This window comes from Macrosteles quadrilineatus, unplaced genomic scaffold (assembly GCF_028750875.1).
Source record: "Macrosteles quadrilineatus isolate MER2022 unplaced genomic scaffold, UCM_ALF_1.0 Scaffold_3__2_contigs__length_128488019, whole genome shotgun sequence".
Lineage (NCBI taxonomy): Eukaryota > Metazoa > Arthropoda > Insecta > Hemiptera > Cicadellidae > Macrosteles > Macrosteles quadrilineatus.
The window spans coordinates 85,258,394-85,284,766 of record NW_026542596.1 but is presented as its reverse complement, the minus strand read 5'-3'; the positions used below and the strand labels follow the sequence as shown (position 1 = coordinate 85,284,766).

Below are 26,373 nucleotides of genomic sequence, written 5' to 3'. Positions count from 1 at the left end.
ACGGAAGAAATATATCAGAAGGTGGTTGGGGGAACGTACTTTTGAATGAATAATTTTATGTTAAGTCCATCAACTTAAACTACCTAGTAATTACTTAAGGAAGTAATACTAGTTGGTGTTTTAGTTTTTAATCAAATACCGACTAAACAATAAAACTACTTCTCATACAAATAGTGCAGACACAATATTAAAGCATTGCTGGGTACATTATTAGACACATTAGCGGATTTGGTAATGTTTTTGTAATAAGGTGAATTCACTCATGTAGCCTATTTGTGAAACCTACACATGACATAAGTAATTAATTGAATTACTACTTAGATTTGAATCCATAAGATCGGAATATTCTTTTAAATTAGCTCAAATTCGCATAAATATTCTTTATAAATAGCTTTGCGAATCTTTAAAAAAAAATTTAAACCCTTGATACTTAAAACTCTTGGTTTATGTTTGTGCATGGAATAACATTAAGCTACAACAAATTCGTTAACGAATCACAAAATGACTCTTCATTACTGTTAAGTCAAGATTATTTAACGGTCTTTTTTCAATTATAACCTAAGTCTAAACTGCTTACTTGGACCAAATGTGGTACATCTCTGGTGGTAGACCGGACAACAGCAGTAGTAGGTCCGAGATAGCCAGGCTGAACAGATAGTAGTTGGTGGCGGTGTGCATGTGTTTACTACGAGCGATGACGACACATGTGCTGACATTGCCGACTACGCCACTGATGAAGATGATGACGTAATATACTGTCACAGGCACCACTACCCACAGTGGGTCCCGCTTGGGGCCCCACAGGTTCTGGGTCCCCCCTCCTTCGGTGGACTCCCTGCCTGTTGCTGAGTGACTGGAAAAATATGACTATATCATTGATGTGAAATTGGGATGCTAAAAATATATATTTTAACCTTAATTTTACTGATAGATGATTGTGAAATAGTAAGACAATGGTCGTAGCTTTGGCTCTAACTTATTACAGGAAGATTTACTGAATATAACATTTTTGTCCCACCTTCACATCTTGGGACGCTATATCTATCCCGGAACTGCTGTAACCACTTAAGGCTAGTCTTAGAGGGTTTCGACATTACCACGTGGATAAAATCCATTAGTGATTGGCGGAATTTGAACTCAGGACCTCGGACACCGAAGCCCAACGCTCTACCACTAGACCAGCTCGCCCCCCACTGAGTATACAATAGAGCGGGAAAGTAACGTCGCTGAGATATAAATAGGGCTGCAGAATTCGTGTGACACGCTGATCTGAGATTCGAGAGGATTAAGGTTCGTTAAGTTGAGAGGTAATAACATCTTTTGTTGGAATATTGAAACCGCAATTTTTCGTGAAAAACATAATGTAGGGAATGACAGCGTCATGCCAGGTCATTGGGTTTTAATTGTACATAACAAAGAAAGAAATAAGTGCTGTATTCTAGGACATTTGTGTACAGTAAAAACACATATTAGATAAAAATAAAACACACAAAACAATATTTACAAGTAATAAAAAATTTTCTGAGGCACTTACTATGGAAACCTAATATTAATAATTTTTTCATAAAATATAGAACATACATACTTACCAGATTTAATTCACGCATTTAAAACACGCTTCCACGAAAAATGAATGGATTAGGCTTACATTCTAATGAAGTCAACTATTTAGAAATTAATGTATATTTTTTCGAGAATCTCATGAGTTTAAACCGTAAATTAGAAAAATATTGGGTTTCCATTGTCCAGACACATAATGGTATTTGGTTCTTTAGTTTGACAACCTACATTCATTAGTATTTTATTAAGTTATTTTAAATTGAAGTATATTTGGTAACACATTGTTATAAAAACACGTTATTACAACGCAAAATACACACATTTCCCTTAGGTATGTGATTTTTATATTCCATGTATTCATATACTTTAAATTATCCAATTTTGTTAATAAAAAATGGGCTCTGGATTACGTTTTTATGGTGATGTGGAGACGGCATTTAAAATTCAAATTTAACTCTCCAATCTCGATTACATTAAGGTTTACTGAAGCAAAATTACCCTTTTGTACTTGAAAATTATAATATCCTTAAATTTATACTTTAAACCTTTTGTATTACCAATTAATTATTTATGACACATTTAAGACCGAGAAGGTTAATAATGAACAAACAGAATAAAGAAATACTGAATGAAAATTACAAATAATAATGTCAGCATTTACTACAAATTGTTACATAGATAACTATGCCAAAGATATTCTTGTAAATCGTCAAAATGTTTGCAACATGAATTTTCCTTTAGAACTCTTGGCGGCATCCACCTGTGAGATTGAACACGTTTACAAAGAAACTCATTGCCATTTCAACTTTACACTCAACATATTATGATTATATTTTTCCTCTTTGCTGTTCTATCTACGTTAACATTATTGCAAATCACTGTTCGTAATTTACAGTATTACTTTTACTTTTTTACCGTTTAAACTATTTCTGTCAATACTTAACATTTTAGTTCAAACTAAAACAACTTATCTAGAACAATATGTCTGGTGTATTAAGCAGACAGGATACGTTTTTAAGTTATAAAATGTATTCCATTTTTAAAGAATCAATAAAGCAATGCAATATTTAATCGGCCAAAAAACAGTAACAAGAAAATTGTGAACACTTCCCTAATTACACAAAGGTGTAAACATAAAAAAAAAACAGATTTCTGAGTTGAAAATGAATCCCTGACTGCATGAGTACTTTCCCTGTCAATAGGTAGTAGATGATATTATTAGTATAACATTGAAGCCCAAAGCTACATTTCCCCTAGACTTTACCTTTCTTATTCTGGTATTATTGTATTATCTTTTAAATAAATCGTCATTTAATACAAAGTAAAAACACTACCTATTTCAAATTTAAACACTTTGGTTCGAAGTCATTTGACGTTAATTTAAACATCAATCGGGCATGTTAATGTTGGATTGTAAAGTTAAAGGGAAGCGAATCTCTAATCATCTTAAACGTTTAGTCATTTACTCACAGCTGTTAAGTGAAACTAGAACTCTAAGCTCTAAACGAGTTTAGTGGATGTTTAGTGCAACGCCCCTAAAAGCGTTGTTTTCCTTGCACTTTATGATGATGGCCAACTTTGCTTTACTGGTAAGTATAAAGACTCTAATAGAATTTAAAAAAAAGAAAGAAAAACAATCTGTGCCCAAACAGAATGATTAAGTAAAGCTACGAAAATACATACTAATTGTTTTTTTCTTACCTGTAGAAAATTATTGAGCTACCCTATACATGTTATCTTTACCATACTGTTTGTTTAAATAATATTTAGCTTCAGATTACATTAAACTAGTTAAATTGTCGAGTAAAAAGGAATATAGATTAAGTTACACCTGTTAAAAGTTGTTAAAGAATAATGTGTTTGGTTCACTTTGTAAACTGGTTCAGGAAACTTTGGCAAGGATAGATTGCAGTTTCACGTGATTTTTCATCTCAGCTTGTGTTTTATTTAAATGGCTTGGTTATTAGTACTAACGTGTTTGTTGTATAAATCAGGAAAGTAATTTTAATTTAAAAGTATTTTCAATAACATAATGTCATAAAACAGAGAAATTTAGTTTGTTTATTCAACGTAAAAGTCTGCGTCAAACTCTAAATTTATCGAATAAAATTTAATTCCACTCACCTTATTATGTAGTAAAAATCTCTTAAAACAGAAAATTTTTAGTACTGTACAAATCAAGCAAACAGCCAGTTAATGCCAAACCAACTCACTCAATTTTTTAATAAAAATTATTGTTTGATTTATTAACAGATTCAAATCAGTAGTTTAATCTACACACATTTACCAAAAGGGGTTTGCAGAGTTAACCGAACTTACTCTTCTAAGATGCTTGTTACCTTGGTAAAGAGGTTGTTATATTTGTGCTGTTTTCCAACAGAAATACTGCAATCGGGACCTCAGCCATTGGGGAAGGTTAACACACACGTGTCGCTATCGATTGAATCCATCCCAGGTTCTGTCTGAAACAAAAATCAAATACTAAGTTTTCGCTACAATTTTGTAAAGGAGTAAAGATAATAAAAAAACTTTAGTAAAACCAAAATAAAAAGCCACTTTTTGAACAAGCCACTTTTTTGGCATTAACTTATCTAATGTCCATACACACAATATTTCATTATTCTAAAGGATTTTTTAGACATATTTTTCCTTTTTTGGTACTAGCCAAAACTTTAATTATTTTATTTTTATTTTATTTTTTTATTTTACTAATGTAAAATAAAGTCAAATTAACAAACCTGAACCAATTAAATGCAAAATAAATCAATCCTGTAAAATAAATGTTTTTTTAACAAATATATATTATACTTTACTTTACACACCTACGGGCATTCTTTAAAATGACGATGCATTATATACAATGCCTAGTCAAAGATTATAAAATCCTACCGTTATTATTCTATTTATTTCCCCAAAAGCTTCAGGTATGTAGGTTTGTACGATCACAGATGAAAAGTACACCTTTTTGATATTTTGAAATATTTACACTAAATGGAAATATATTTGACCAGCGAATGTATTGGTTTCATACTTAGTACAAAAAAGCTAGAGTAATACATGATGAGGTAAAACGATTGGTATTGTACGGTGGTGAGCAAATACCTAATACGTAAATACCAAATTGCTCTAAACCCAAATCCAATACAGGGAATTGGTTGTAATCCAGCAAAAAAAAGTTATTTTTGATGCAGTGACACAATTACTCCTTAGGTCGATATATCAGTTAAAGCGACCAACCAAAATTAAACTTACTTTATAATATTATTTGGTAACTAAATCTGTCTTTGTAGGCCTGTAGGCAATTAAGTTTCATTACCTACTAAAATACTATTTCTTTTGTTAGCCTACCGGTATTGCACTTGTTGTTTCCTTTTTTTTCTCGTTGTTGTTATGTCTCGATTGCATATTGTTAAATATTGTTGTTGTTATGTTTTTGCAATTCATATTTTACCTGTTGTTGTTATCTTTGCGCCATATTATTATGTCTTTTGCATCTTATGCCTGCTTCTCATTTTCATTCTTATTAATTGCACGTATTTTAGTAGCCTGTACCAAATTTGCTATGTCTTTGTATGTCTTACACTTGAAATGATTCAGCCTTTGAATGTATTTTTGTTTTCTTTTATACTGGTTATGTCTTTTGCATGTCATGTCTGCTTTCTAATTTATTCTTATTATTGCTCATATTTATTACCTAATTATGCTATGTTTATAAAGTGATTTAATCCTATTTAATGTATATTCCAATGTAAAAATGGTGTTACCGTTGAATAAATAAATAAATAAATAAATAAAACCATATGGCGTAACGAAGTATTTTATTAATAGAACGAAGGTTCCTTTAAATAAATGTGAAAGAGACCTTGAAGTCTTAACCTTGTCTTAAACAAGCTTATAACTCTTCTTCAGATGACTTTTTCAGATTGAATGAGTCTGAAACACCGCTTCCGCTGGTAATAAATCAGAACAGTTTAGGAGTTTCATAAATTCTGAAGCCACAACGTTGATACGACTTGAGATTTTTATCTTTGACTTTGAAGAATTATTTTTGACTTAATACACGTTTGCTTCTTGAAACTTAGCATTAAGAATGCAAATACTGTAATAAAATTGAATAACAGCTTTTAAGAAGGTAGTGAATGGGATTCGTAACTAATTTAGCGAAACTACTAACTTCTTGTTTTGAATTAAGCCAACAATAAAATAAATGAACTGGAAAAATGTTTAGAATCTGTATTTAAAGAAAAGCAAATAATTCATCTATAACTAGTAAAGAATGGGAAAAAATGCTTTGTACTTTTAATATTTAAAAGTGCATATGCGTTTATAGGAATAGTATTGTAATACTTTATTTAACAACTGTAACCGTATAATTATCTATGAACCATTAATTCCATAATCAAGGCGAATTCGTTTGTAAGCTTATTTGAATGTTTGTTAATCTCTTAATTATATATGAACTTAGTTATAATTTAAATAATAATATAATATATATATAACTAACATATTATTACATACACTAACATATCATTATAATTATGACGTCTAGACACGGACGTCAAGTACATCCTCCAAGGAGACTCGACCTTTAAGGAGGGGGATGTTTCAAGACTGTAAATAAAACATATGTTTTATTTAGGATATTATATTATTATGATCAGAGGTAAACAAATATTGTTATTAGTGTTAGAGACTTCTTACAAAAGACATGTTCAAATAAAATGTTACCAATTTAGATCATTCCTAAGTATTATTATCACGAGAAGTATAGACGGTCGTGATACAGAAGGATACAGGAAATTTCTTGTCTGATTACATTTTTACTAAAATATTTCCATAAATAAGACATACTAGTGTACATGTTGCTCGAAATCGAGCAATTGCAAAGAAGTAAAGTAGTTACAGTATTTAAAAACAAATAATTAACTTATTTAAAAACGAATAAAAGTCATAATTTCCGATGAGTTTAAAAGACTCAGTTCATAGATTACGTGACTAACAGCAGAGAAGTATGTTTTCTGTGCCAACAGTTACATATAATCAACATTTCTAGTAAATATTTGATCATTTTTCAAAAGCTGATCTGGTTTTTTTTATATATTCTACATATCTTTCCCACTTATAGCCGAATTAGGTGGTCCAGGTTGATCTTCGTCAATGATAATGTAGTCTGCATAGTACTACCCGTTGTCGCTAGTATGTTTACAAATTTCAGTAATTTTTTATAGCGATGACATTTTGTTTACATTACTTAAGAACTGCCTGATAACGTAAGTTATATATACCTGAAAAAAATGCAGAATTGAAAGGCCAAATGTCGTTCAGATGGTTTTTTGTTTCCCTTAAATGTGAATAATGCAAATCCTTCAGTGAAAGTTTTTATTAGGGTTTCTTGGATGTAGTCATTTTATTTTAAAATCACTTGACTTTTATGAAAACATATATTTAATGTCCTTGCCGTACCAGTTTAATTCAGCCCTAGAGTGTTTTCCTTTGCCAATCATCATAAAGTTAAGTCAGTGTTAACTACAAAATAGTAACACTTTGGCTAACATCCCTGTTCATTGTTTGTGGGAATCTTTATATTGTAAATGCTCTTCATTATTTAGGATGATAACGATAGTAAATGGTTTTTTTATCTCTATTTTTTCTACTTGGTGGTGTTCTATGACTCCTATGTTTCCATGGTAAAAAATCGGTTCTTTCAATTATTGCTCAAGAAATACAGTAACCTGTCAATTCATTTTTCTTTTTTGGTAAAATATATCAAATTGCCCAGGCTTTCTCGATTTTTTACATCGGAATAAAGTACGAATGTAAATTAAAGTAGCAAATATTTAATTTCAACCAAATCAGTAAATGTAACCTATGCGTTTCCTTGAATTGGAAAATAAATAACAGCAAGTAAATTATACAGCTGATCAAAATGTAAACAATTATGTTCTTCATAAGGATAACATGGGAACTTTCAACTTTCCACTGGGGCAGAGCCCAAGGGGCTTTTTCGAAAATGTAAGGCCAGTTTGCAAATCTACGCGACACGCTCTTTCCAATGAGACGTCAATGGATAAAATCGGTTAAGAAATGGCGAAGGAGTTCAACCGACAAAGTTTCATGTAGCGTATTAATTATATAGATTTATTCCCTATTTAAATAACATTATATTTAACGAGTGCTTAGGTTTACTGCTACGGGGAAGGTAAAAAGTGTTTTTTGACCATACGTCAATAGTATAGGATGAAATAAATAAATTTGCCAAATTTTATCAATATATAACCACTAGCTGTACCCGCGGGCTTTGCCCCGTTTAACTTCATATGTGAGCTCGTTCGCATGGCTCAATCACGTCCTGGTTGAAGTTCGTTCGCTACGCTCACTCACCTTTAGGTTGGAGCACGTTCGCTGCGCTCACACGTCCTGGTAGAAGTTCGTTCGCTACGCTCACTCACCTTTAAGTTGGAGCTCGTTCGCTGCGCTCACTTGCCTTCAGGTTAGCTCGTTCGCTACGCTAACTCGCCCCCGGGTTGAAGTTCGTTCGCTTTGCTCACTCACCTTTTGGTTTAAAATTAGCTGTTGTCAAATATATTTTAAAAAAATAATAGTGCTGCACTCTGTTGGTAATCCTTGTAACTTTAATGCTATTGAACATCATAGAACAGAAACAACTTGTTTAATTGAAACAGCTGTTAAGATTCATTTATTCCATTTAAATATGAGTACTCGTTAGGTTAACATGGGAAACTCCAGAGCCACTGGGGCGGAGCCCGATAGTCCGATCAGAATAAAAACCACTTAGTTTTCCTATTTAATGCCTAAAGAATCAGTGTACCAAATTTCAACCTCCTAGGTAAATGGGAAGTGAGAGAATTAGTGATGAGTGAGTGAGTGAGTGAGTCAGTCAGTGAGGGCTTTGCCTTTTATATATATAGATGTTACAGAAAATGTTTATAATCAGGCATTCAATAGAATGCCTAGTCATTCTATGCAATGACTAAAATGCACCAAGCAGAGTTCATTATATAGCTTTATATACTTTGCCTAGTCATATTCTATAGAATGCCTGTTGGCACTATAAGAAATGTATTAAATTTTGTATTAAATTAAATCATTGTGATTGGTCATTCACAGACTTTTGTACCCTTGTTTGACATTAATTCATCTAATTTAAAATAATCGAACCTAACCTATACACAATATTTCATTATTCTAAAGGATTTTTTAGACATATTATTCCTATTTTGGCACTAGCCAAATCTTTAATAATTTTTATTTAATTTCATTTTTTTTTATAATAATGTAAAATAAAGTCAAATTAACAAACCTGAACCAATCATATGCAAAATAAATCAATACTGTAAAATAAATGTTTTTCAACAAATATATTTAAATTATACTTTACTTGACACACCTACGGGCATTCTTTAAAATGACGATGCATTATATACAATGCCTAGTCAAAGCTTATAAAATCCTACCGTTATTATTCTATTTATTTCCCCAAAAGCTTCATAGAATTCCCAGTCATTCTGCATTATAAACTTTGCCTGTAACATATACACAAAAGAATTTTTAATGAATGGTGCTTTTTAATGTCCTGGCACAGTGATAACTAGGTTACATCATTAAGAACATATAGATGCTTCGCTATAGGGAAATCTGCTAAGAGGTCTCAATTTATATTAAATTGCGTTGCACTGTTGCATGTTTTGAAAATCTACTTTCCCCAGTTGCCAAGGGAACCGAGAAAGTGTTTGTGTGTTCTGCTGGACCTGATTGCCAATAGTCGCACCTGCGCGTGTCTTAAAATGTAAACACAGTAATCCATTCCCAACCGACTCATAGATGGTCGAGGTGGATATCTATCTACTAACATGAACTAAGCTCATAACTGTGGACATGTTTTTTTTTAATTTTTTTCTACACATAGGAAATATCCAAGACGGTTAACCCACAAAAATAACCACACATGGTTTATTATTTGAGTTTTTAATTGAACATTTAGTCGGATAGAATATCGGATACCTATAATACTTTATTGCAATCACTTACGTAATAGGTCCTTGGATTATCAACATAATCCTACATTGCTCAAAGATTCATAAGAGATAATTTATAATTTTAAAACTACATAAATGTCAAGTACGAAAGCCGCTTCAACATGTCTTAACATATTTTGTCACCAAAAAACTATTTTTAAATAACAAATAAACAGGAAGGATTTTCTTAGTGCCTTATTCATACAGTAGAGAACTTTTCACCCAAAACTAATTCAACTTTTTCAGCCAAAGAGTGGCCTTGATTTTTCTGTCGGACTGACCTTAATTTAGCATTGCACAGTATAAATTTGCTTTGTGTTTTTGTTTATGGAATTTCTATTTAATATAGGACTTGAAAATTTTAACTTTTGTTAATTCAGTTGCAGAGGTAGACAGTGACTTTTTTACCGAATACCATGAAATGTTTAGTGGTCTGGGCGTCATTCTTGATCCCTACACAATAGCACTTAAGGATGGCGCAAAGCCATATGCAATAACCACTCCTAGGACAGTACCTTTACCCCTAATGTGTCTAGAACTAGAAAGTATGGTACAAAATAATGTAATCACACCAGTTGAGCATGCTACTGAATGGTGCTCAGCAATGGTAGTAGCTTCCTGAGGTTTTTTAGCAACCATTGCAGAAATACAACCCATAATTTCCACAGCTCAATTGTTTATCATCAACATAAAATGATTGAATGAAGAATAAGTGGATGGGTAAAGGTCCTGCCAGTACTTCATTATCACATTTACTATCCTCCCTTATCGACAAAATATTACTCATGAAACTTAGACAATTAATTATATGATGAACGAATGTCCTTTTTGAAATTTAATTTTTTAAGTTTCTTTTTTCCGATTGAAATTGTTTCTAACTTTTAGACATTGATTGTTAAACTACTTGATTGACTTGTTGTCAAAATAAAAAAGTGTAATATCAATTTCTTTAACTTTAAGCTCTTTGACATTGTTCAAAGTTATGTTGTTAACAGTGCTTAGTAGTTATTTTTATACAAAAACGTTACTTTTTTTCTTTGTACAGTAATAATTAATTGTAACTACTTTTCTAGAACAGAATCTAAAGTAAACTGGAAAAGAATTAACTCTTGATTGTTAAGTGAATATAATCGGACGCCTAATAACACTAATGATAGATACGTTCGTCTAAAAATAGTTTAGACACTTTAGACAGTGATGTAAGTAGTTTTAACATTTTAATATACAAATTTTTGAATTGTATTTTTAAAACTGTAAATTAATTCTCACTATAATAAATAAATGTATATAAAAAGTATATATACAAAACAAATTATTTGTAATTGTCTTTTGCCTATTTTTGATCTATTATCTTTTTTTACAGCACGACAACCTAGAAGCAAAACCAATAAAGCATAAAATTCTATAAACCTAGTTCTCTGGAAGACCCTGCTTTGATAAATGGCAGCTCCTCGAATATTTTCACAGACATTTCTAAATATACCGAGATATAATCGTCCACAATGTTGTTTACAACGAGGCGCCGCGTAGACGCATATCTCGTCGTGTCTAGTTCTGCAACTGATTGAGATTCGATTGGTGAAGCAACACTCATGAGCAAGATATCCAGACATAAAAGTACCAGAAATTCGTCAACCAGATATAAAACATTTTGTATTTTTCACAAAAAGTGTTTTCTTTGGATTGATCCAAACGATCTTGAAGAAACTTGGCATGTATGTTAAGGTAAACGCGACCCATGTGAGAAGATAACCGTACAAAATTTAATTTCAATGTAAAAAACTTCGTTTTTTAGCAGGATTTGATGAATTATTCAAATGAGTGCTTGGAGTTATTTTGTAAAATTCTGAAAGAAGTTTGGTATTTTTAGGAATGTAATTTAAACGGGGTTTAATCTGAAAAGTTCATTCCATATAACGATATCGTAAGGAACAAAATAATTAAGTGGTAAAAATAACAAAAAATGATTTAAAAACGAATCGTTTGCAATCAATGTACTTACACGCCATCCAATAGGCATATCAGAGAACATTTAGTTCACATTTTCATATTTTCATTGTTTAGTTAAAAAAATCACTTGCCAAAGTCTGGTTAACTTTTGAGAATACAATATGCATTGAATTTACCTATCTTCTTTTTGTAAATCAATTTACGTTAAAACCCTTTTTTGAAGTAATAAGGTATACTAATCACAACTGGATTATGTTTCTGGATGAGGTATAAGTAATTAACTGACAAAGTTGAATTACATATTTTTACTTGGTATACCGAACTATAATCACCCAAAAAACATAAAACGTTATTACTAAGCAATTAGGAACTTATTTGAACAGAATAGAATATAAAACACTATTAGTCCAACACAATCTAAAAATGCTTTTACAGATAAATTATTTTACAGAAAGTATCGTGTACACAAAGCACCATACAAATTTAAACGTATAAAATAAAACGAGCTGTTGGCCCGTCCTACGTAGGGAATCAAGTAGTCAAATAAAATTGAATACAATTTAGGACAGCTAGTTTACACACATATAGACAAATTCTGCCATTTAAATGGGTGAAATCATATTTTAAACAAAGACAAAACACAGTCTAGTAAACATAAAATGAGAGCATCGATTTTATACAGCAATGGTTATAGAATTTACTTATTTTCTTTTATCAATTACTAAATCCCAGAGTAAATAATAAACTAATCTCATGATTATATATAATATTAGTATTTTCAACCAGCTGTTAGTTAGCAAAAAATATATTGCACTAAACTTAAGATTTTATAGACTGCTCTAAAAAATAAAAAAGACTATCTAAAGTTTTACTATGTATATTTAAATAATTAATATGTCATCCTATTAACGAATAAATAAATGTATCAATTATTATAACATTACACATACAGAAGTATAGATAAGTCATACCTTCGTATATCATTTTATCCAAATGCGAAATTTGTGTCACATACGCTGAATGTTTACAGCTGTTACGTTGAGCAAATGATATTATGCCAAAAGCTATAGTGTAGAATGTTAGCGTCGGCTGCTAGATAAAAAAAATTAAAACTCAATTATTTAAAACCTGAAAACCTAAACTGAAATTATGGTTTCAATATTCCTTAGTTCTCAAAATTATGTCTTTTAACGCAAAAATCATGAAAATCCGTCAAGTGGTTAATTCAGAATCGTGAAATAAAAAAAACCCCTGTCACGTTATGATATAGGGCCTATATGATAATGATATTATACAATTACTTCCTCAAAAAGTGAATTGAATAAAAAGTTCTTTGAAATAAAAAAAACCCGATAAAACCAAGGCTTTACTGAGCTTTGCCTTCTGAAAAGGAAAGATGCTTTGAACTAGCAAAGACCTGTCAATTGCCAAGAGCACACACGCTCCACAAACAGATTTAAAGATAAAGGTTATAACATGTCTGACACCTCTTAGTTCTGCAATACATTCTTCTATTAGCTGTACAGAACCAATAGTTGAAGGGAATTAGTCTAATAAATTGTTTACTTTTATACAGGGTGTTCAAAAATGTAGAGAAATAATTATTGTAGTGATTTCGGGCGTGAAAATAAAGAGAAAGTCCCGAATAAAATATTTTCCAAAATCACTTCGTTAACCAGATATCCACCATTTTGTATTTTTTACATAAGCATTTTTATCTTTGGATTGATCCAACGAAACTTTATGAAACTTGGTATGTATGTTAAGGTAAAAGCGACCCATGTGGGAAAAACATTTAACCCTGATCAAATTCAAAATGTAAAAATGGCGGCCATTTTAAATATTTAATCATAACTATCTAAAAAATCACTGATTTTATGACAAACAAATTATTAGTATTAAAAGTGCCCTCCCTAGGCATTATGCAAAAAAAGCAAGTTCAAAAAGATCGTATAAAAAATTACTGAAACACCACGATTTTTTTCGTAAAATGAGGTTGAATGGAGCTAAGCTAGTCAGATTTGCATTGTTTTTTACCTTATCATACATACCAAGTTTCATATGGATCGGTTTGATTAATTCAAAGATAAAAATGTGTATGTAAAAAAGTCAGATATCTGGTTAACGAAGTGATTTTGGAAAACCCCAAGGAATCACTACGTAAATCATGTCCGTACCTTTTTTGAACACCCTGTATATCCATTATCTACGTTTAACAAATTACTGTAAGCTAATGCAAAGTATTTATTGCTTGGTAATGTGTGGCATGGTGCTAATATGATATCATTATACAAATTATTGTACTTGACGCTTTACAATAATTTTTGTAATGTGTTTAGTAAAAATAATATGACAATAATTAAGGCTTGTTAATATTTATTCAACGATAGCTCTATTTGGAAACCAGTCATTCAAATCAACAATATTTATGTTACCAAACTGGTAACATATCAGTACTAATATCGTTTCTATATTTACAGCAATGTCATGTCATCAAGTGTATCCAGGCTTCAGACATATTTTATTTTTTATTTTTGGGTTAATTTGTTTTTTAATATGTTTATTACATTGATAGGGTTTAAAGAGTATAGTTTTCATCATTATAGCCATTTAATATACTATGCATACCATTTTATTTATGTTTATGCAATAAAATTTAACAGTTTTGAAAATTTTATATATTCCTAAAGTGATTGATGATTTTTTTTACTGGATGTCATTTTGTTCCTGTGGCAGCTGACTGAAATTCTGGGTATTATTTTATATTAAGGAGAATTATTTTGCATTTTATGGTAGTTTAAAAATAAACAAAAAATAATTTTAATTCTTGTAAAATAAAATAAAAATAAAATAAAAACTTGATATTTATACCCAACGCTTTTATAAATACAATGAAAAACGTCTAGTAAATATTTTCACTAGATAGTAAAATATTTGGCTGAGATATCACAACGTTTCTGTTACAAAACACTAGGAAAGGATTGTGGATAATTGTGATAGAAGCACCTACTATTCATGCTGCCGGTCTGCAGTATCATAGAAAAAAAGCATTTTTAAACATGAAACCCTTATTAGATTGCTACAAAACTTATAATTTGTAATTCAGAAATGACCTATTAATATAGAAATAAAATTAAAATAAAATACTATTTTTGGCCATTTTTCATTTTCTGAATCCTAGATCACCTCAACATTGGTGACAAGAAACCTCTCTTTCTTTTGGCCTGGTTTGGATTTTCCTTAACTATAATACAAAATGGAGTTGAAATATGCAATTAGATTACATTAGTACACAAATCCCCAACATCAAACACAATGTTAAAATGCTTTAAGCAAAAGTGAGCTAGAATAGTCTACACGTTTAGCTCTATAAGTACTCATAAGACAGATGCCGTGTTCTGGGGCCGTATAGGAATGTTTATGTGAAACTTTATGGTGTAAACAATAGCTTAGAGTTGATAATCACGAGGTAGCGTATCATAACACACGATATAAACAATTTACGTTGAGTTATAGAACTCTTGTTGGAACGAAAAAAATTTCAAACCTAGCATTTAGTTTTAAGCGCAATACGTTGTACGCACTCACATAGGTCGTCTACATTTTAAAATATAAGAGATTGTTGGCAGTATGGCATTGATATACAATTTTACTTTTTATTTTTGTCAAATGAAATTAATTATAATCACACTATTTGCTGTTACGTTTAAGTGTATGAACTTATTTAACAATACGGAAATTGTAAGAAATACATATTTTATTCATGGGAAAACAATTTTAAAAACCTAAATGTAAAAGCATTTTCAAATTCTATGGCAGTCCAATATCATCCTCTGTGCTGAAAATGTTAAGTCTAAAAAGCAAAATAAGATGATTATAAAAATCCCCTCTGGAGCAAACCTGCAAAAGTGCATTTCCATTTGCCTTATTTCATGTTCACTGAAATATTTCCTGAACTTATGGAATTTATTCTCCTATTAAACTAACATTAGGTTAATAGAGTTCTTAGGTATGCTGCTACAAGGAAAGTATTGTAGTATCGTTTTTTTTTCAAAAGCTTAGTATTAAATAGATGCATTTGCCAAATTTGATCAAAATATAATTATAAACAAGCAATCTACAGCAGTTAATACATCCTTTACAAGAGAAAGATAAGAATTTAAATTAATAATATTATTTTTGTTATTTGTTTAATTATTTTGTAATTTTCCCCGAACTTTTAATCATACAACATCCTATTTATAACACCAACTAAACTTATTACACAAGTGTTGTGATTACGTTTTTAAAATAATTGCAGGAATAAAATATTTACTTCAGTGACTACATGATTTCAAAAGTGTATTAATTGTAAACCCTTTTACGGACATATAGTAAGGGAGAGAAGAAAGCAGAAAAGTCGTTATTACCGGGGATATGGCAGTGAAAATGCTAACTTCCTTAGCATTATCACTAGGCCTTTAAACTTATACCATGTGTTTTATATGCATAAGAATATGTATAAACATAGTTAAAAGTAAATTTTTTCGTTAAGTACACCCTTATTTTTTTAGTTTTTTTTTTTTGTAATTAACTAAATTTGATATAACTTCAGTTCTAACTATTGGATTTTAATCATTAAACTATCAGTTTGCAGGGAATAATGCCCTCTAAATATTTAGGTAGAATTATAACAGTATCTTTATTTATTACTTTTTTATGGGTCATTTTGTAATTTAAAAATAAATAAATTGGTTTTCTGTGGAAATAAAAAAATCTTTTTTCACTTTAGAATAGACATACATTTACAATTCTACCTAATTATTTAGATAATAACATTCTAAACACTTGGTAAAAATTTGAATAATGTAGCATAAACCGTTTTGAAGATATGTCAAATTTAGTAGTTAAAAACGTTTAAAAACTGATTAGCGGGAATCGCACGCTAAAGTTGCACTTGTCAGTGTAACCATGGTGATACTTATTGTTGAGTTATGGATCAATTTTTTGTTTGTGCAAGCACTTTATTATTATTTATTATATTATTATGTAATTATTACTTAATTATTATATTATAAATATTAATAATAATGATAATTATTATTATTATTACCAAAATAAGTCAATGACCGGACTTTTTAAAAATATTTTCCGTATTTTTCTTAATATAGACTAAGCACCAAAAAAATTTTTTATTTTTGACCAATTTTTCTTATTTTTAGCATTATAAATAATAAATAATAGACAAATTTTAAAAATCACTTTTTTGAAAAAAATTTATTATTTCACTGCCATATCCCCTTAAAAGACCGCGTATGATTTCTTTTTGGAAGCAATCACTTTGCCAAATTTGTCGTTCCTTTCTTAAGACCAATCGTCTTGGTCGTTGATTTCAACAAAAATACTGCTTATTTTCAACTCTATATTTGAGAAATCACGTATAAACATATTCAACAGTCTAATAATTCAATGTGCAAAAGTGGTTTGACATCACCAATTTTTGTAGATATCGTGAAATATATTTTAAATACAGGTTTGTACATAATAATATAAGAAAATTCAAGGAAATATTATACTATGTTTAACCTTACCATTTATACACTAATTGAGGAAACCTTTGAACGTAGCAAAGGGCCGTCAACTACAAAGTATAAACAAAGATAAAGGACTGACAGGTAAAACACCTACGGTTTTCTTTGGTGGTAATTTGTACCTATCTAAAAATTGCTGTAATCTTTTCCTATGTGGAAAATTGTAAGTTGTTTTAAACGTAGAGTGGACATTTGTGAGGCAAAATAAATCTTTTCTTGGCTGTGACAGAGTACTTGCTATATCACAGCTTTTAAGTTTATTCTGACAAAGGATTATATTTTATTTCCATTCGGATATAGCCTAAATTAATCGAAGAAACTAGTTTTAAACTGAGAAACCACGATGCGCTACGGTACATCAACCCAGCGTTATGTTATGTTTGGGTTTATATGTAAGCTATTCAAGAATATAAGCTATGTTCTACAACCATACACGAATGTTCATGTGAATAGTTTAGGGTGTAAACAAAAGCTTTGAGTTGAAATTTTCTAGTTTGTGTGTCATATCATGATAAAACAAGCCGTTCTCACAAGTAATGTGGATTATACATATTATGGATTATGTATAACGAAAACAGTTGTACAAATTAGCCTTGAAAATAAGTGATATTTAAGATCTGTTTATTTTATTTTTTTAAAGATAGCTGTGATATAGCAAGTAGGCCTACTCTGTCATAGCAAAGAAAAGATTTATTTTGCCTCACAAGTGTCCACTCTACGTTTAAAACGACAACTTAAAATTGTCTACATAGGGAAGAAAATTACAGCAATTTTTAGGTAGGTACAAACTACCACCAAAGAAAACCGTAGGTGTTTTACCTGTCAGTCCTTTATCTTTGTTTGGTTTTTGCTTATCTACAGAACCTTGCTGCCTCTCAAAAATCAATATTGAAGCACGATTGACATTAAGGTGTTTTCAAAGGAGAGTAAATGTACTTTTCAATCTGTGTAAGCAATTTATTCAGTATTGTCGTATCGGAAAAAGTTTTATTCATCATTCCTGTCAAAGAAATTATTTTTTAGAAAAAAAAAACACAACATCAGTCCAGCTTAGCAGATTAACGTAAAAAAGACAAATCCAAACAATCAGAAAACTTTGTAAATTCATCCAAAATTAACTAATAACGATATACCAAATTCGCTGTCAATTATTCGTAAGCTGGTGAAAACCCAATAATTGATACATTTTGAGGCGAGCTGAGAGCGATGGAATGTCGGGTATGTCTAAAATGAATAGGCAGATGTGAGCTTTCATCGACCTCACTCAGTGCATGAACCCTTGACCTTGAACTTGTTGTTGGGAACAACTTAACTTGTAAACACTAAACACTGTAAACAACGTCCAATCATCAGTCATATTTAGATTGGAGCTGCGCCTTTCAGCTGTTTCTACCCAGATTGTATTTCCTTTAGGATGAAGATGTGAAAAAATAATGTAATGTAACATTTATTTATTTCTTTATTTTAATTTCCGAAGAGGAGTTGCTTTTACACACAGACACCTGAATTGCTTTAACCATTCCCTAAACCCCCTTTGTACCTTGTTGGAAAGAGGCCTGAGATTGTTTGTGACATGCTTTTATGTTACACGTTGAGGTGGGTAATAAAAATAGCCTAAATAGCAGTTTCTTTAGACATTGTTTTTAAAATGTTTTAAATGTGTATAAACATGTTAAGTACGATAAACAGGTATAATTAATAGTATGGTTAATTATTGTAAAATATGTTTATAATACGATTTAAAAAAAGCCATCTTCATAATATGTTGATTTTACGAAATTATTCTAAGTCAAAGGATTTAGGGTGATCAATTAAGTGATCGACGTCTTAAATGTTTGGTCACTATATTTCTGTTTGTTCTGTTGACATCGGACATCCCCAACTAATGGGTACTAATGGAGTTGCAACTGACCCAGTTATAGACCATTACAATTAATCTTGTATTATTACGATGTAAGTGTTGTACAAATAGTGCTTTTCCTAGCTAACAGAGATTTTTCTACTTACAAAATAATGTTGGATCAATATAAAACTAATTTTTCTTGCCTATAGACCTTTTCTATGCTTTGCAAGTTTGCTTTAAACATTATGATGACAGTATTTTCATAATAAATAAATATCATTGAATTGATGCCTGGTCTTCAATAAACAAACTAGTATCGCTAACAACAGTGAATTTTGATATTTAAGTAAAAACTTCGTAACCTATGAAAAACGAGGGCATCGTTTAAACAACCCACAATTGGCTTTAATTAAATATAATTTTGAAAGAAGTTAGTGGAATTTTCAATCATAACATATTTTACTGTCCACCAAGAGGTGTAAATAATCACATAGAAGTGCAGTCATTTCACGAAAATATCAATTAACCTAGTTCCTAACTTAACCAAACAGCTATGTCCCATTGAATCTGTACGATCTGGAAGGGGATGGACCTACTTAGTTTGATTGTTTGGGTGGGGTTAACCGGTAAGGGTGGATTCAGTTTTAAAAACTATATCAGTGGCAATTTGGATTTCAAAATACGTAACTAAGCTTAGAAGGACTAACATTATTAGTAAATATAAAAATGATTTCAATCCCAGTAAACGTTTACTTGTAACATAGGTTTTTTTATTAGGGATCTGGTAACATTATAAAGCAAAAGGTGTTCGTAATTTTGGAGTAGTTTTTAGAACATACCTGATTTTATTTTATTTGTGTGGACCTTTTAACCAATAATACGAGTATTTGTGAGGAAGTGTTTTATTTCCATAAGTATTTTAAAATCAAATTAATTATTTCTAGTTAGTTTATTGTAATTAATATCTTTAGTGAATCTAAGTGCAAAATGGAATAGTATTTCAGTGTTAATATTGGCACAGATATTTCCCTTTGGTGATATAAATGTTGTTACAATTAATACAATTTATAAACGAGTTGGATGCATTTTTGGAAGATCGTGTTAACGGATTTTAAGCTCAATAACTGTGTAAGGAAATAGAAAATGTTATAAAAAACATAGCGCAATCAAACTTGTTAGCAGCATGCGTTCCTCATACATTGAATAATATTGTTTTTTTTTCTTGTCCGTGTTATGCTTTATTGTTACATATCTATTTATATTGTTATTTATTATATTTTGTATATTTATTTCCTATTTATACTGTTGTTGCTTGTCACATCGTTATATCTATATCTTGTTATCTATATCTTGTTACATTTTATATCTTGTTATGTCTTAAATCCTTTTCTTATATCTTTTTATGTCCCTCATCTTGTTATATCTTAATCTTTTTCTTGTCTATTGTTAATCTATTTATTGATTACTTCAAGTTGGCTTAATTTGTTTCAAAAATGTCTATTTTTAAATTAAGTCATAATGCTTTGTCATATTTATGTATTGGTTTGACCGTTGGTATGAATAAATAAATAAATAAATAAACACTTTGAAGCATTGTAAATGAAGTCTTCAAACATTCGTTTTAAATTCAACAAACCTTAGCATTTGCTTCTAGTTTATTGTTACAAGGGAATATTTTTTTGTTTATGCACTTATCGCACAATAAACAAATGCTGTCTTGTACTTCGCAGGGTTGACTGAAATCAAATAGGATTAGACGAATTTACTGTAATTTATTAACCATACTTAATATCTTAAAAAGAAAATGTATGATATTATTGACAGTATGGCTTTAATATAAAATTTGATTTTTAAATTTTTGTCATTTGACACTTATTTTACTCTTATAATTTGTTATTACGTTTGATGTTATTCACTTATTTTACTGTATTTAAAAAAAAAATGCTTATAACAATACTCAAATTGTAAGAAATACATCTCAGATTTTTAGATCTCAGGTTTAGTGGTAAAAAACTAAAATGTTATATCCTTTTTAAAATTTATGGCGGGCTAATATTAAAAGTTTCTGTGCTGATAATCTCACCTAAGTCTGCAAAGCAAAATCCTAAAAGCTTTTAAAATCGACAAGAAAAAGGTATTAATGGTTTTCATACCTGGGAGTTCGTTATTATGTTTTATGTGCTGAAGTGATGTCTGAGAATCATAGTACAGCCTTTTGTTGTATATTATTTAAAGAAGTCTAACGTGTTTGATGAGTATTGTGCCTTTTTACGATTACACGCAGACCCAATACAATCGGTTTTTATTATAATCAATAAAATATCACTTAAATATGAAAACTCAATTGCTAATTTATATTTTAAACACCATTCCAGCCTACGATTTTCTTAAAATAATTATATAAATACCCCCGCCGCAGCAAACCTGCAGACTAAGCGAATTTCCATATGTCTGATTGGATTTACACTAAAATGTCTACTTAAAAATTTAACATTTATTTCCTATTTAAATAGAATTATTTTAACAGGTACTTAGGTTTGCTGCATCAGGGAGGGTAAAACTTTTTTTTGTAAAATGTTAATAGTTAGTAAGAAATAAAAACATTTTCCAAATTTGATCAAAATATGTTCATAAACAAGCAAACTACAACAGTTTACTCATTCTCCATAAGAACAACATGGGAATTTAAAATTTACATTTTTTTGAAATTTTCTCCGTAACCATTAGGCGCATGGTAACACTTCAATATACTAAATTATTTGTTTTTTTAAGCTCTACAAAATGGTTTGAAAAGATTTTGCAAAATTCTATTTTTTTTTTGTTCAAAAATGGGAAAAACCTATTTTTACCCCATAAAACCCCCCGTAAACCCCCGTTCCCATAGTCCGATCATGCTGGTTCGCGAACTCGTTCGAGTTTATCCCGCCTTCAAACCAAATTTTATCAAAATCTGACAAAAATTACTCAAGTTATCGTGCGGATGGACACACATATATACAGGGTGTTTCGGTAAAGCGTAGTGGGCTATGCAGATTCAGATTCTACATGCAAAAATAAGTCGAAAATATAGAATAACTTTTTTTCGATTTCGGCTTAGTTTAGCCGTAATCCGCCATTTTGTATTTTTTTTGAAAATAATTAATAACTCAAAAACTCTTGGAGTTATTTTTATGAAACTTGGTATAAACTTTTAGGCTACAGGTATAAATATTCTCCGAAAATATCTTTGATCAGGCTCATTAAATTTCAAAATGGCGGCCATTTAAATTTTAAAAAGTAAAATTCAATTAAAAACAGCCATTAAAACAAAATTTTAAATGGCCGCCGTTTTGAAATTTGATGAGCCTGATCAAAGATATTTTCAGAGAATATTAATACCTGTAGCCTAAAAGTTGTTACCAAGTTTCATAAAAATAACTCCAAAAGTTTTTGAGTTATTAATTATTTTCAAAAAAATACTAAATGGCGGATTACAGCTAAACTAAGCCGAAATCGAAAAAAAGTTATTCTATATTTTCGACTTATTTTTGCATGTAGAATCTGAATCTGCATAGCCCGCTACGCTTTACCGAAACACCCTGTATATATATCTCTATATATAGATATATAAAAATTTGAACGAATGGTGTTTTTGGCCTCTGGGGACATCAAAATGAAAAGGTAAATCGGTCCCGGGCCTAGGTCTTACCATGAGACCTACGGTAATAGCTACTTCCCTATAGGGAAATTCGCTAAAAGGAAAACATTTAGAGATTAAAACAAACAGAATGGTTGCCATAGAGAGTATAATGTCTAGCCAGGCAAAGCACTAGAGTTTTTAATGTAAAACTAATCTGATTATTTTGCAAACATTTTAAAAGAAGAAATAGAATAGAAAATTGTAAGTGTGCCTATAGTAAAACAAGCGAAAAAATCCCATCACAGATTTTTCTTCTATGAACAAGCAAATGCGTGCAATTACATGTAAGTATGGGAATTAAAATTTTCAACTATTTTGGTGTCTCAATTACTTTTTTGTCATGAGAACAATAATAAATAAAGTGAATTTTTTTTATAATTCCATGAACTATTTATTCTCATTTACATTTATTTATTTGTCTTTTAAAAGGGGGGGGGGAGGAATTTACGCACACAGGCCGTCAGGTTATAGTGCAAGTCTCCTGCATTGATCAGAATATATCTCAAACAAAACTCTGTATACTGCTGGATTTACACCTGGAATCGTTCATCACATTTTTCAGGACAATTCAATAAGTGACCTATACTCTTAGGGATCGCACATCAATGTATACGATGGGATACCACAGCCTTTGGTATTATAATGTCTCTTAAGGTATTCGAATATTTATCGATATAAATACCCATCTCAAACTAGAAATATTGACGTAAAAGAAATGTTTTACGTATTTAGATTTTAAACACAAAAGTAAAGGAAATCCTTTTTATTAATCCTCATTTCTGACATTAATTAAAACCACTTTTTGTGATAAATATATTGAAGATATATTAATTGCCCCTCAATAACTTTATTCTTTATAATTTAAACGTCAAAACATAAGAAGTGATAACATTCAGCTGAACACATCCTTCAGGCCGTAAAACGGGAAAACTGTTTGTATTTTAAACCAATGTGTAAATTAGATAATATTACGATTACTTCAACAAGAACACGAGCTAATCATGCTTTATTTATATTGCAGTCATTGTGTCCTGTACACAAAGTGTAGCACTGTAGAAGTTAATGTTATCGTGTAGCCATAAAAGACATATAACGTGCCATAACATCCACATCCAAAACCAACGAACATGGACTACCTATGTAAGTGAATGTCAAGGGAAAATCAAGTTAATATTACGAGGTAGTGGGCAATTTGCCATATGCATGTTGCTTCGAAAATAGTACAGCATGTTCATTGAAACCCTTACAATGTGGTTATGTGTTTCAAATTGACAAAATTTCAAAATTAACATATTAGTTTATTTGTGATTTACAAATAAGCTATGACATTAAATTTACAGTAGGCTAGTAGGCAGTAAAGTTTACGAAGTGATGGCATATTTTGGTGTCGTTATAGCAAGTAACTAATCGTCTTTATGACCTTTTGTGCCACAACTTAAGAGTATAAGTTTATGTTTTAATAAAATAATAAAAACTGTGTATGCAAATTTGATTCGCGGCATCAAATTTACATAATGTTATGCATATAATTGCATAATTAAATTTGAGATGACATTAATATTATAAGAGTTTATCATTTGTATTTAACAGCGATATGCACCCTGTTGATGTCACCTTTTTGTTAACCAGTTGAATAAAATAATACATACATTTATCAACGTTTCATTCACTGTAAATATTGACATTGTTTGAAGGTTTGATTTCTGTTTGTTCGTTGAATGGATTTTCTGATGGAACTAGGCTTAAGCAACTGGATTTCGTGCCGATACTGCCAATCTCCAAGCTTAACCTCTTTGTTGCTAATTTTGTATTGGTGTACATGTTGTTACTTAAACAACTTACCCCATTGGTAGAATTATTACTCCATGTAGTTTTTCCTTTTGTTTAAAAACAGCATGAATTTTGGATCTGAGTTTTGTTTTTCACCCAACTTTCTTTAAAGTGTAATACCATCGATTTGAGCAAACTTATGTGTTTTACTTAGTAGTGGTTGTGATTTTATTGCGTAAAACCACAATACTAGTTCCCCTATAATAGTTACTATTTCAAAGAACACAACAAAGTAATAGTATAGAACGGATGATATACAAGCAACCAATAATGAAAAAATATGTTTTTTTTTGTTAACTATTTGTTCTAACTTAGAAAAACATTCCTGTTATTCAACAAATTATTGGGCAAATTTGATTTCAAGCTATGCTACCCCTGTCCCTATGTTATTTTTTTTACCTTAAATGTGATAAGTGCAATACTTCATATAACCACATAAACCATTTCACCAATTAAATAGCCTTGGTCTGTATCATAATATGGTCGTTTCACTGTACTTAATATGTTAATTAGTTTTGTGTTCTTTTGTTCGTTCTTATTACAGCATTTAGAAAATACCTCGAACAAGTTTGATAGTAGTTAAACATTACTCAGCTCGGTCTCAAAGGTCCAGAAGGACAAGTACATCTCGCAGAGGTAAGGTTAGTCTCCTCCCAGATCAATCTTTGGGCTCATGGCCTTCTAATAAGTCATTTTCACTGCACATTTACAACAGAAGTACGTATAAGTATAGATAGGTTTTTAATAGATAAGAAACTGCATTACAACAAAAATAACAAACATTAGGACATCAATTAAATAAAATATACCGCAATAATATAATAACAATAAAGTATTAAATTTCTAATAATAAAATATTTAATATTGAATTGGAGTTCAGAATAAGAAAAAATGAATTTGAACGCAACAACAAAATAAAAAAAAATAACAAAATGTGTCCACACTAATTATATGACAACAATAATATATAAAAATGATTATTCAGTTTAGCAGATTGCGTGTAATAAATATATAAAGTCTACTTACATTCTTCGCAATCCTGATTAATTAAGCACACTTGCATAATTATTCAGGTTTTTGAAAACTGTAAGTAGACTTTATATAATTATAAAAAGTAGCTTAGCGACAAGAATGGGAGAGCATAAAGGACAACTAACCCCATTATCTAGTAATAATTTTAACCATTATCATTTGATAACGTATTATGAAATTATGTAATTTCATGTTATCCCATTTCTAGGAAAAGGGATTGAGTATATCACCTATAACGTTATATAATACTACATTACCCGAGCATTAATTTAAATTACAGATGCTGATCAATTGTAAACATGAATAGTAAATTGCATGTAGAATACTTCAATAATATAGACGTACAATAAGTATATAAATAACCATATCAATGAGGATAACAGTTACATTTAATCTGGAATAATTAGAGAAGTTCACAGTTGCTGTGGAATAAACGTGTATTATGTCAAAGGAATTCAATTAAATTATGATAAATGTTTAAAGCAAATCTAAGATAAATAACTCATTCTTGCATCATCGTCAACTACTAATTATCGGTGCACCCTTACGTATATTTTATTAGTGCTTCAGCCTGGTTATACATTTTAAAACCCCATTTTCGCAGATTTTGTATACAGATTTCTACAAAATAGTACTATGTTAGTATTTTGAACAACAAAAATCCCCAATTCTTTCCAACCTTTAGAAAGGAAATTGTTTTACCTCAAATGGTTGTGAAGATCTATATAAAAAAAAAAAAACTGTCAACAAATTGCTTACCTGTTGTAAGGAACAATAACTACAAAATAACTGGTCATGAAATATTTGTATGACAACTTTTCATAATTTTTAAGTCAAATGTTTGCAAAATATGTTTAGATATGTTTCTTACCC

At 30.2% G+C, this 26,373-nt stretch overlaps 1 protein-coding gene across 1 annotated transcript in view; it reads right to left on the bottom strand.

The window, feature by feature from the left end:
* LOC128988859 (pyrokinin-1 receptor-like) overlaps window positions 1-26,373 on the bottom strand; it is a 66,213-nt gene that overhangs the window by 11,379 nt on the left and 28,461 nt on the right. The window contains exons 2-3 of the mRNA XM_054410578.1: window positions 3,900-4,022; window positions 578-853 (exon numbers count right to left, since the gene is read on the bottom strand). Of these exons, the coding sequence (XP_054266553.1) occupies window positions 578-853; window positions 3,900-3,967 (344 nt within the window). The 5' untranslated portion in view covers window positions 3,968-4,022. The remainder of the gene's footprint in view (window positions 1-577; window positions 854-3,899; window positions 4,023-26,373) is intronic.